Raw genomic sequence first — 12,406 nt, 5'->3', positions numbered from 1 at the left:
GGAGTGATAAAAGGAAAAGAAAACAGATGAATTGCATCACAACTTAAACAGAATTTCTCTGGCTCTTATAGGAGAGTATCTGGGGAACTGCAATATAAGCTAATGTTGACAGATGGTAGAAGTAATTTTAAAATAGTCTAAGGAAGTGTGTCGGCCAGAGGAAGAAAGATGGAAAATTAAAGGAAGAAAGGATCTGCATAAAGCATGGCTGTGTTGTAAAATGCAAGGCAGTATGTCAAGGTCACACCTTTATTTCTATTTCATTTTTCAAACTCACTTTGATATATTAAAAGTAAAACATATTTTTTCTGTGAGCCCTGTAAGTACAACCTCTAAAGAGTGATCTGGCCTTGACATTGCCAGTTATAAGGACTGCATTTGGAATACAGCTAAATCTTTTGCTGATGGCATGTAAGCTAGGAAAGTATCTAGCTCATTGGTAGAGAAGTGCCTTAGTTCTGCAAATCCAATAAGAATAAAAGTGCTGAAAACATAGACAGCAACAAAAGCACATCATGGGGAAACCTGATAAAAAGTAATTTTCCCATGATCATTTGGCTAGGACCAGGGAATAAAAACCTCTAAATCTCTAATTTTCTAGAAGTTTTCAAATAATTCTGCCTGTGTAGTGTTTAGATGCATTGGAAATTACAGATCACTAAACAGACGTTACTTGTGGTTGTCAACAAAAAGGGATGTTTTGATGTAAGAATGGAATATCTGAATTGTATGGAAGCAGGAAAAATATGATCTTTTTTGTGGCAAATTAATCTGCCATTCTTGTACATTAGGGTTTGCAGGTTATAGTGCTCAACTGAGACCATCCAAGGGAAGTAGGTATGTTGCAGGACAAGCAGATGTGATTACAGGTGACAAATGGAAAACGGAGTTTGTACTGTGGATATCACTCTCCTTGACAATTTTTAGGTATTACTGCAATTTTTTAAGTGCTGGTCTCTAAAGTTGTTTGAAAAGCCTTGTAGATCACAACACCACACTGAAAGTGATACACTTGGGTAGGTATGGTACAGGGATAAGGTGGATGCAGAGCCCAGGTAGGACCTTTGAAAAGGTTGCACAACAAGCAGATGTGGTACAGACATCAAACACCCAACTCCATCCTGCAGCTGTAGTTTCGACCAGTCCTTTCCAGTGGGCAGAAACTTTTCTCTGAGTTCATTTGCAAGTACAAAGGGAAGAGAGCAGTTCCCTGAGCTGTTGCTCAGATGATGAAGGCCATCCACCAAATGCAGGAAGTGACTGCTTAATCTGTGTGCTTTCCATTCTTTTCCATAAACAATTAACAACAAATGCCCTAAGTTTACCACAATTTTGTGTCAGTTTCAATTCACTGGTGCTTATGATCATACCCTTGTCCTTGTATGAAGTATAATAATTAATCTGACAAGTTTTTTTCAGTTGTTCTTGTACAGTGATCACGAAATGTCAGCAGAGATTTAGACAAAAGCACAAACTCTCTATGTTCTTATTTATAAGTTATCTATCGAGTTTATAAAGTACAGGTGAGGGGGACTTCTTTCTCTAATTCAAAGTTGAAATGGTAGTATCAGGTTTCCTGTTAACTTACTTATGCAGTCAGTTTTACAATTTGAGGTAAACAGTCTTGCATTTTCTTGCAGGCAGACTGTGGAACGTGTGACATTACAGAACCAGCTCCAGCAGCTTTTAGAAGCCCAGCGGTCGGAGGGCAAGTCACTGCCCACATCCCCAAGGTAAGGAGACTGGAACTGTACTGCAGCCTGCATTTGCACATTTTCATAATATATCAGTTATCAGGAAAAGCTGTGGTCTGGCTAAATAGCAGATGTGTTCTGTAAAGAAAATGTGGGGCTACCTTGTGGACTTGAAGCTGAGCTTCTAGAGTTTGACAGTAAGTAATGCTGATAAATATTGGAAATTTCTGAGTATAAACTAGATAGTCCCTGCTTCCCAATAGAGTGAAAACCAATTTACAGTGGAATGTAGTGTGTTTTGAATTAAATGAACAGCAGAAGAACCTAGAAACCCTAGGAAAGATGTAAAGTTTTATGTTTTGTTGGTCTCTCATACATTACTTTTAGCAGTAAGTTACCAAAAGTTGCCAAAAACCTCTGTTTTCATATTAATAAGGTTCCTTATACTCATAAAATCTTTTACCTGCTGCACCTTGTATAAAAAGTCAAAACTCTGGAAACTTGTTTACGTATCCTGTCAGAAGTCACAGAAAGAAACACAAGCTTCAGACAGTAAAGAGGGAGAGAGGGGACTGGGTCTCTCTGACAGTGAGAGATCTGCATGGAAGCAGATGAAACAAGCATGACTTCACTCTCACAGCAATCTGAAGATGATTTTGAAAGAAATAAAGTAACTCACATGCAAATAGAGCTCAGTTTATCCTTATTTTTTAATCTGTTTTCCTCTCTGGAAGCCCTATACAGTGCTTTTCCCTTTTTCAGAGTTGTTAGGGGGCTACATTTATGTGAAAATGTAAAACCAGCATAAAAGCTTCTGCAGCCATTGACAATCAGAGCTGTGGTCATCAAGTATAAACTTGAAGGGTCAGTGACAGCTTTTTTTCAATTCTCACAGAATCCTGAGCATTTTCTTGTAGAAGTGCTCCACGGCCCTGAATGTCATGTGTCACTATTTCAGACAAGTGCAAACAGTTGCAGTTGTAGATTACAAAGACATTAGGATTAGAGAAGCATTTGTGTAAAGGAACTTCAGCTAGGAAGGGACTGTAAACTCCAAACTCCTGCTGAAGTAGAAAACCATACTGGAAAAAGCGTGGTTTTCCTTTTTTTTAGGAATCTTTGTCTTCCCTGTGTGCCAGCTCAACAGATGGGACCAAAAGCTGTTTTCCAGCTCATTTGGTTTCTGTGATTTTTGCTGCCTGATCTTTCCAAGTGGTCTCTCATTTGAGTTCTGGTGTGTACCAGGACTGTTTTACTTTCAGTATCAGGTAAGATCAGGTGAAAGCAAATCCCTCATCATTCATTATTCCTGTAAAAGGGTAGGCTTCAACATCATTTTGGTTATGTAAGCAAGTCTGAAAATTGTGCTCTATTTATTTTATTTCTGGCTACTCCTTTTCCTTCTAATTGGACCTCACTTGTAGATATTTTCATCATCCAAGGAGGCACTAGCAGATCTAAGAGAACATATCCCTTTTAATAGGAATGTGCACTTTAGATAAATGCATGTTCATTGGAGTGTGTAGGTTTGCCTCAAGGAAAAAAAAACCCATAAAATTAGTTGAAAATTAGGTGTTTAGTATAGGCATGTGAATTTTTTACGCTTTGAGAACTATAGACTCATCAAAGCAGAAGGTGATTGCCAACCTCACAAGAACCCAGATTTTGTCATCTTGTCCTTGCTTAGAGGAAAAGTGGTTTGAAGTAAGAATGTGAAGTATTATGAGCTCTAGAATATGTCACAGGAAAAGAAAAGGTTTCTGCAATTTACATTCTTCACAAATCAGGCATTGTTGAAATTGCTGTTTCCTTCTGTAAAACCATTGGAATAATAAATTCAATTTATTATTCTATTAGTATTGAAATACATTCATGTCACCTTTCTCTTGCTTGTCAGTATTTCATATTTGAAAAGGTTTTCAGTGCAAATTGCCCTGATATTTTATGAGGTCTTGTATGGTTGTTATTATTAATACCAGATGCAGTCTAGATTTATGAAATCAATGCTATACAGAGAGGTTGGTACTTTCACAGGACTTAGGATAAGCTACTTTTATATTATGATGTGACTTAATAGTAGGCACTTGGCCTTGTGGAGTTTTTTTGCATGTCAAATCTCACCAATAGGAGTTGTTTCTCTAGAGTATGCCTAATAAAGTCATATTTGGTGTTTGAATAACCATTCTAAGTTTTGATTTTAAGGAGGTTTGTTTGTTTTTCGGGTTTTTTTTTTTGTTGTTGCTGTTGTAAGAGAAAGTGAAGATACTCAAATACTCAAAGAGTATTACATCTTTCTCTATGGAATCTATGCTGTGGCATCACAGTAATGAATTGAGTAGCAATGAAAAGGATAAGTAACAATAAACTGAGACAGGCACATATATTGGAAATGCCACTTTCACATTTTAGATATGCCTTAATTTTGCTGTGACATTTCCTCTTTTTTTCTTTAAGCTTGCCGTCATCTCCTGCTTCTGGCAAACCTCAGTGGAAACCATCTGAAGCAGATGAATTGTCTCCACCAAAAAGTAAATTGAACACCCAAGATGGGATTCAGATTCTTGGCAGCTTGGGAACGAGCACATCTACTTGTTCTCGGGCTAAGATAAAGGATGAGGACTCTGATAAAATCTTGCGCCAGTTGCTGGGGAAGGAAATCTCTGAAAATGTCTGCATGCAGGAAAAGCTGACTTTGGAATTTCAGGATGCTCAAGCATCCTCCAAGAACGTGAAGAAGATTTTGCCAGAGAAAAGGGAGTTGAAGTTAGCCCGACTGAGGCAGCTGATGCAGCGGTCTCTCAGCGAGTCAGATACAGATTCAGCTAATTCTGAGGACCACAAGAACACCCCTGTGAAAAGAACTGACAAACCAAGACCCCAGCCTATAGTGGAGAGTGTTGAGAGCACAGAGAGTTTGAACATGATGCTTAAGAAGCACACTTCCACAGCAGGACGGCGCTTCCCTTTTGGTATCAGGGTCTCTAAGTCTGTGGACGGCCACAGTCCTTCCCCGACTTCGGAGAGCAGCGATGTGGATAATGAAGCCCCGTACCAGCCTGGTGCAGTACCTCAGAACCAGTTCTGTGCAGACACCTCTCCATCCAGCACTGACAGTGCTACTGCCCAGAAGGTTGCCACCAGCCCAAAGAGTGCTCTCAAGTCTCCATCCTCAAAGCGCAGAACCTCTCAAAATTTGAAGCTTCGAGTAACTTTTGAGGAGCCTGTGGTGCAGGTGGAACTAGCAGAGTCAGAACTAAATGAGGAAAAGGATAAAGACCGGAGCAAAGGAGTCGTGAGGGCTCCAGCCAGCTCTGGGGAGCATGCAGGAGACCAGCTGAAAAGGCCTTTTGGAGCCTTTCGGTCCATAATGGAGACACTGAGTGGCAACCAAAACAACAACAACAACTGTCAAACAGCAAACCTCATCAAAATCTCCTCAACGCTGCCTTTTACCTCACTAGGAAGGAAGACAACAGAAAGCAAGGGAAATCCAGAAGTTGTCTCAAAAGGAAGAAACAAGCCAGTGAGTACCCTGAAAGAAGGAGGGGCCTGTTTTTTTCTTTTCTCATTAAGTAAGGCATAAGTTTGACAGCTGCTTCCTTCTGCCTTTCTATTGCAAGATGATGCACACAAATACTTTATTGCATTTGACCTACAGAAAGCCCATCTACTTTTCAGTTTTGGAAGAATTTTCCAAGGAGTGGCAGGTATTTCTTATGTCTAGAGTCTCTGCTCCTAGGGCACATGGTTCCCATATTCTGTGATGAAAGCTTCCCACAGAGATGTGATTCACATGGAAATGATGTTACATACAATGAGAATGCCAGTCTTGAAACCGTGTGTTTTCTTAGGGGTAGATAAGTGAAGGACTAGCCCTGTCCTGTCCTATAAAGACTGATGAGGCCAACTGAATAAGAAAAATAACAAGGAAATATTGCAGAAATGGTCCTTCCTGCTTCTGTGGGAGCTATAGCCAACCCTAGGTGTTGAGGCTGTCAGCAGCAAGTCTTCTTTGACCACCTTCTCATAGCACAGAGTCTTCTAGTGTCAGAGCATGTGGTTGGCCTGTCAGAAAACATACTGGGCTCAGATCACTCCCTCTCCTCAGTGAACAGAGTGCCTTTTCTGGGAATCTAAGGGAAGGGGGGATGTGTGCACTTAAAAGGCTGGTCCTCTTGTTTAAAAGATAGGAGAAAATACTTGGAGCAAATACATCTTTCAAGGTTTTAGGTCACAGGCTGGACTCAGTGATCTCAAAAGTCTTTTCCAGCCTAGTTAATTCTGTGATTCTGTGATTTTGTACTGAATAGAAGAGACAGATGTGGGAAATACTGTGGGTGCAGTATGTTTGTGGAGTGGAGGGAAGTGTGAGCATCTGGAGATACAATAGAAATGAGTGAGATTATTTAATCCTCTGTGGAAGACAGGCAGGGAGGGAAGCAGTAGATGGAAAGACATGAGGTGAAGCAATAATTTCAAGACTAAAAAAACCCTTAAAGTAGGCCAATAGGAGGAGGGGCAGCAGTAGTGAATTATATACTGTAAAAAGTATGACAAGTTAATGGGAGAAAAATACAGGAAAATCTTAGGCAAAGAGGAGGCAAGAGAAAGAGTGGAAAGAGAGAACTAGGAAAGAGTGAATAGTCCATATTAGACCAGTAGTGCTATTGCAAACTGAAATGAAATTAAATTAAACTGAATGAGTGGGACTGCATTTCCTAAAATCTACTCAGAATCACAATATGAACTACTAACTTGAGTCTTTAAAGACATGCACCATCTAGTTGAACAGCCTGTTTAACAAAGAAGTATTTTTATAACACAATGGCTTTTTTTTTTTTTTTTTTAAGGGTGATTCAGATTTTGTAGTGACAGGGAAAAGACAGTCTGTTTTCAAAGATGTTCTGATAGGTTGCAGGGCCATGAGCATTATTTTGTAGTTCCCTAAGAAATTTGAAGGATTGTATGAGGTAATTCTAACAGTATTGATGCTTGCAATATAAAGTGCTTATTCTGTGAAAAGACCATGTTTGCATGTCACTGCTGCCAGCATCCGAACTGTGGAAAGAATAAATTTTCATACCAACCCAAAGGACCACAGCACATATCTCAAAGAGGTAACAGGTTCAGGTGCAAAAAGAAATGTTTAAATGTTGCCGTGGTTATCTGCATGTTTTAGTTGATTTCCAGGTTAAGCATGTGGGAAGCTCTGTGCATGCTCTTAATTGTTATGATGTTGTACTTCTTTAGGATCCTTACTTCAGCTCCAGCAGTCTTTCTTCTAGCACGTTGAATGAAGAGCTGTGTAACTATGCTTGGTATGTGCTTATGCGTGGTAATGTTTAGCATCTCTGTTGCCTCCTTTTCTCAAATTTTATGTATTTGTTAACATTGCAAGTGAAGCACTCGAACTGATTGATTCACAAGGGGGAAAGTAGATGAACATCTAAATTCCTAGAAAAGCAAAAATTTATGATGGATTTCTGCTGATGTCACCATTGAACTAGCTACAGGATTTCAGTTCCAAGCAAGTACCGAAAGTATTCATGCTCATAAATCCACCAGGGTATATAGCAGACTTTGGCTGAGTATCCTGCCTCTGTTGAATAAAAGTCAAGTACCAGATGAGAATGGAAATTAAATTTCCCCTCATGAGAAGAGCAAAAAGACCACAGTTCATCTCTAAAGAGAATACAGAGAACATGAAGCCAAATGCTTTACTTTAAGTCTAAGTGCTCTTCTACTTTCACACTTTTTTCTTACTTTCCCTTAGACTTTGGAGTTAAATCTGTTTTTTGACTCTTTTTAATAACTCTGACGTACTCAAACTCTTTAATTTAGTCCTGATCCATCCGGATTATTCAGGCAGATAAAAACCAGTCCCTCAATTCCATAAAGATAAGTTGGAAAAAACAACACTTGATAAAATGTTTATTTTATAAGCAAATGCTCTCTAAAAATGACCTGTCATTTTCAGTTAACTCTTAACACTCACAAATTCTTTTTTTCTTTTTCTGTTAAACTGAGATGTAAAGTTAGTTTGATATTAGTTATTCTGCAGTTCAAGACCCTAAGTCACTTCCGAGTTAGTGTTTTCTAAATATCTAACGCATGGAGGAAGGGAGGTCCATTCACTAGTTTTCTATTGCCAGGACCTTCCCATACTTAAAAACTCAATTTCCGTAATGGAAACATGAGTCTTGTTCAGGAGCCATTGGCACAACGTATGTGAAACCCGAAACTGTAAGATTTCCAAGAGGTTTCATTCTCTCCTGAAAACAAAGAGGGAAACTTCTGTGCAGAAAACTGGATAGCAGCAGTTTGAGGGAGCATCAGTGGGCAGCTTCCACTCAAAACATCCAGCTGCCTGTCCAGATCATAGAGTAATACAAAATTATTAATCTCCTCCTTATGTTAGAGCCATCTCCTAGGTGTAGGCAGTTGTTGTAATTTGTCACTTGCCTTGTGTAACTGCTCTGGTGTGAGAATGGCAATGTGGCATTTTCCCAGAAAGGAGAGACAGGGAATGTCTGGCTGCGACTGCAGGGCTGTGGAGTCACTTGCTGGGAAGGGACATGGTTGGGCACGAAATCCTGGCTGTCCCTCCAGGCCCTGCTGGTCCAGGCACCATGTCCTAAAGCTGCGTCCGTTACCATGGACACTTGGAGAACCAGACAGTAGGAAGCAAGGAGCAGAGTGCGTGAAAGGTGCAGCTTGAGGAGGTGTTACAGTACCCACAAATTAGGAAGTGGGCAAACTATGTGCCAGAGTCTGTGGCATGAGATTTCCGAATATCACATAAGAATGGAAGTCGTATTTTGCTTTTCAGAAATCAGGACACAGACTAAAGGTTCTCAGAGCTTCTAGGTTAGCCTTTGTAATGACCTTCAGTATACATTGTGATTTTTGAATAACAAAGTGGGTGTCTGTCATTTGTCAACTACACGATGCCCAGTGGTTGTGACATCTTGAAAGATGAATCTTAAAATAATCTTTGAATCTTAAAAGATCATCACCGTTGTATGCACTACAACCTCCTGGACACTGAATTTTCACTGATTAGTCTGGGTACACTACATAATTAGCATTTCAGAACTATTTTGAAAAAAATAAAAAACTTTTTTGGAAAACAGGACAGTCTTTGGTGGTTAAAAACTTTACAGATTTTTCCATTGGGAAGTTATATTTGTAGACACTGTCCCAAGCCCATTGTGACACTACACCCTTATAACAGGGGATTTCATTAGCATTTTCTGAAATCTGAAGTCATTATACAAAATCTACTTTCAGTGAGATTGCATTCCTGCCAACTAGTTTCCAGCACTTTTTCTTCAGCTTCTCTTCTTTTCATTTGGATTTCTTTTTTTTGTTTGGTTGGTTTTGGTATTGGTTTTTTTGTTTGTTTTCATTCAAAACAGCCCAAAGTACATTAAGGCTTTGTAGTTTACTTTTTCATGTTGGTCACAGCTTAATAGTAGAAGACTGTGCTAAAATTTTTAGTAGCCTATTTAAATTTGATACACCCTAATTTTCCTAAAGCCTTGGAGGAAATTTTGGATGTGCAAGATGGTTTGGGATATTTTTTCCTCTTTTGGAAGGATTAGCTAGTTTTTGCATATTACAGCTCCAAGCAAATACTTGTAGTATTTTTTCTATCTTACCTGTATGCCAATGAACAGTTCTTTCCCACACTTTGAATCATCTGAGATTTGCATTACATTAAAATAAGCAGTAATTCACCATATCAATATCAAACCCTGTACGTAGGTACAGCTATGAACAGCAAAAATTCCTTCCTACATGGGGGCTCTCAGCAGAATCCATCATCAGATGTCTGTCAGATAGTAAAATGGGCATGCTTCTAAAACAGCAAGTGGATCTAACTAATACCTATCCCACTGCTAGGCCTAATACTGGATAAATTACAGTATATTTGATTCTCCAAAAAAAGAATGATTCTCTAGATGTCCAAAGAAATAGTAACCATTAACTAATTACTAATCAGTAGCTAGTAACTATACCAGTAGAGTATGACATGAATGTGAAATTAGCTTTGTTGCAGAAGATTTACATTTGTTCTCTTGTGAACTGTTGTGATCATGCATCACTGCTTGTTGCATGAGAGGATGTATTATTAGTGGTGATACAGGCACTAAAATACATTAGAAATCTAATTAGAAATTTGGTTACTAATTAGCAATATTAGTAATACATTTTCTCCAGGTTGGGAGGCACAGTTGTAAGAAGCATATCTGTTCTGTATTGTCACCTAGAGACATCTGCAAAAATTTTCTTCTTTGAGGTCACACTGCAGCTGTAGAGCTGCCAAAGGGGCTCTTTGGTGTGCCTAGTGAGCCTCTAATGGGGAACTCACCCACAGGCTCTTTCAGCCCTGCAAGCCTAGGCCAAAGCAGCAGGTTAGTCTTAGCCCTATAAAGCATCCTTTAGTAAAGATCCACAGTTAATGCTATGATAACAGCAATGCACCTGAAATGCCAACATGCAGCATCCTACCTCCTCAGACTCAGTACTGCAAAATCTGTCTTGTCTGGCTCAATTCTGTGCCTTTTGATCTTGCTTTGGGTATGTGACAACTGTAATTTGGATGAATAAAGAGGGCTTTAACCTAGAAGGATCACTCATGCACTTACGAGGTCAGCTTCTGTTAAACCCTAAAGTAACCACCAGGTTAATTACCCATCCTAAGTATAAGTTTCTTAGGAACATTTGATTCTTTGTGATAGTTGTAGACTGAAATAAAGCTATTCTGGCTTACAAGAGTCAGGCTTTTGAGTTAAAGGCAAACTACTTCGTACACGCTCTAGGGTCTGTCCTTTTCAGCAGCAAACCAGCTAGTCATGGTTGTATTGCAGGAGTTTTGCTCTTCAGTAGTAGTAACTAAAAGTGAGGCTCTTAACAGGTTTGAAAATTGCCATGGGTTGGATGCTTAGTGAACAATCAGTTGGAAGGTTAATGGAAGAGAAGGGGAACATACTAGGAATCCAGAACAAGAACATATGTAAGGAAGTGGAGTGCCACAAATATGTTGTGCTTAATTTTTTTGCTCTAATTGGCAAGCTGTCACTCAAATCTCCTACACAATAGATAGAGAGGTACATTTCTCTCTGGTGATTATTAACAGTGATAATTCTGTTACAGGCAGAGTCAGAAACCAATAGGATATGCCTCATGTTGATTGTAGTGAATCCTTCTGTCACTGTGATACTTTTCTCTAAAGTACAAGGAATTTTTTTACTATTCTTTGCATTTTTACCAGAACATGACAACAGCATACTAATTAGTTCTGTGACTTAAATAGCTCCTCGTCATCCCATTGGTTTTCAGGTTTAATTTCAGAATGAATTTATAACTCAGAAAAATCCACAACATTCAAAAGTATTTTGTTTAGCATATATCTAGAAAAATAAGCCCAGAGAGAAAGATTAATTCAGATTTGAATAGATACAAGTGGAACAAAACAGGGCAAATAAACATATTGCCAACCCCTTTATATTTCTAATGTTACCACTGAGTAATTTTCTCCATTTTTTCCTCCAGGCATGATGACATCAGCTGGAAAATCCAGAAATCTGACAGTCAAAAGAGTATTGAAGAGCCAGAGCTGCAGGAAGTCTTCCTCTAAAACATGTCATGATGTCTCACTTTGTTTGAAATACCTGACATATAGCCTTTTGAAACACTAATATGAGACATACCCCTCACCAGCAGCTGTTAGGATGCCTTAATTTGTATCAGTTAGACCATATACAAATCTTTTTTATGATGTATGTGTATATGTAACTTGTTTGTAAGCTGTGCTGTGTAAAGGCATGGGTGAGCAGAAGTAACAATTTGAAAATTGTTATGACACTTGCAACCTCCAAAATGTTTGTTAGGCCACGGAACACGTTTTGTACTTTGTGTCTTGCATGGGTATATTGTCATATATCTTTATTTCCCTTTGTCAGCAGCATATACTGTCAAAGTTTCATCCAGGACTCTGCCTGTGCAGCTCCTCCGTGAGATCAAGGCAAAAGCATTGATTTTTTTTTTAGTATGTTTTTTCTGTTGGTATTTCTATTTTTTGTAAAAAGGAAATAAAGATGGTGTTAATAGGATACACTGCTTGCAGATACTTCCTGTAATTCTTTTCCTCTTTTGAGCTGTAAAGTTTTTTGTTCTTTTTGATGTTCATTTGATAATTAGACAACATCCAGTTTCTGGATTTCAGTAAAATAGCTGTGTCAAAAGTTGCTTTAATATTTAGTAGTCTTTTATCAGCTTTAAAATGTGTAGAAATAAAAAAAAAGTGCAAATGCAGTTTTAAGTTACCAATTACTGCTACTTGCCAAGCACTGGCAATGTGCTCAGCTTTGTTGAAGTTACTGCATAATCTGCTGAAACTCTAATCCACATTCTCTCAAAGCTGTCATGATCTCTTTATTGAATGTTCTTCTAACTTTTCAGAGAAAATTAATTAATTCACTTCATTTCTGGTAAACTATGAGTACATTCTTCAAATGAATCCTACAGCACAACATCCAAAAGCAGACTACTAGGCAATCTTTACTTGTCGCATTTATTTATAGCAAATATGTGCGCATACATTTGCTTTATTTTGTTTTGATTATGTTGATTTATTTCCATTTGAAGACTGCTACAGTTTGCTGAGAAAGATTCAAAAAGTCATGAGGATTTGTTGTGCTGACTGT

At 38.6% G+C, this 12,406-nt stretch overlaps 1 protein-coding gene across 3 annotated transcripts in view; it reads left to right on the top strand.

Annotated features, from left to right (window-relative positions):
• Nucleotides 1-11,885, top strand: part of SNCAIP (synuclein alpha interacting protein) — a 94,413-nt gene extending 82,528 nt beyond the window's left edge. Inside the window, exons 9-12 of one of the 3 annotated variants that reach the window (XM_050987190.1) lie at nucleotides 1,641-1,733; nucleotides 4,149-5,217; nucleotides 6,945-7,012; nucleotides 11,253-11,885. In XM_050987190.1, coding sequence (XP_050843147.1) covers nucleotides 1,641-1,733; nucleotides 4,149-5,217; nucleotides 6,945-7,012; nucleotides 11,253-11,337 — 1,315 coding nt within the window. In that variant the 3' untranslated portion in view covers nucleotides 11,338-11,885. The remainder of the gene's footprint in view (nucleotides 1-1,640; nucleotides 1,734-4,148; nucleotides 5,218-6,944; nucleotides 7,013-11,252) is intronic. The other 2 variants (XM_030237114.2, XM_050987191.1) reach the window with 2 other exon arrangements.
• The last annotated feature ends 521 nt before the right edge of the window (nucleotides 11,886-12,406 follow it).

Source organism: Serinus canaria, chromosome Z (assembly GCF_022539315.1).
Source record: "Serinus canaria isolate serCan28SL12 chromosome Z, serCan2020, whole genome shotgun sequence".
NCBI classification, from domain to species: domain Eukaryota; kingdom Metazoa; phylum Chordata; class Aves; order Passeriformes; family Fringillidae; genus Serinus; species Serinus canaria.
Note: the sequence above shows the minus strand (reverse complement) of the source record. Positions and strands in the feature narration are given on the sequence as shown.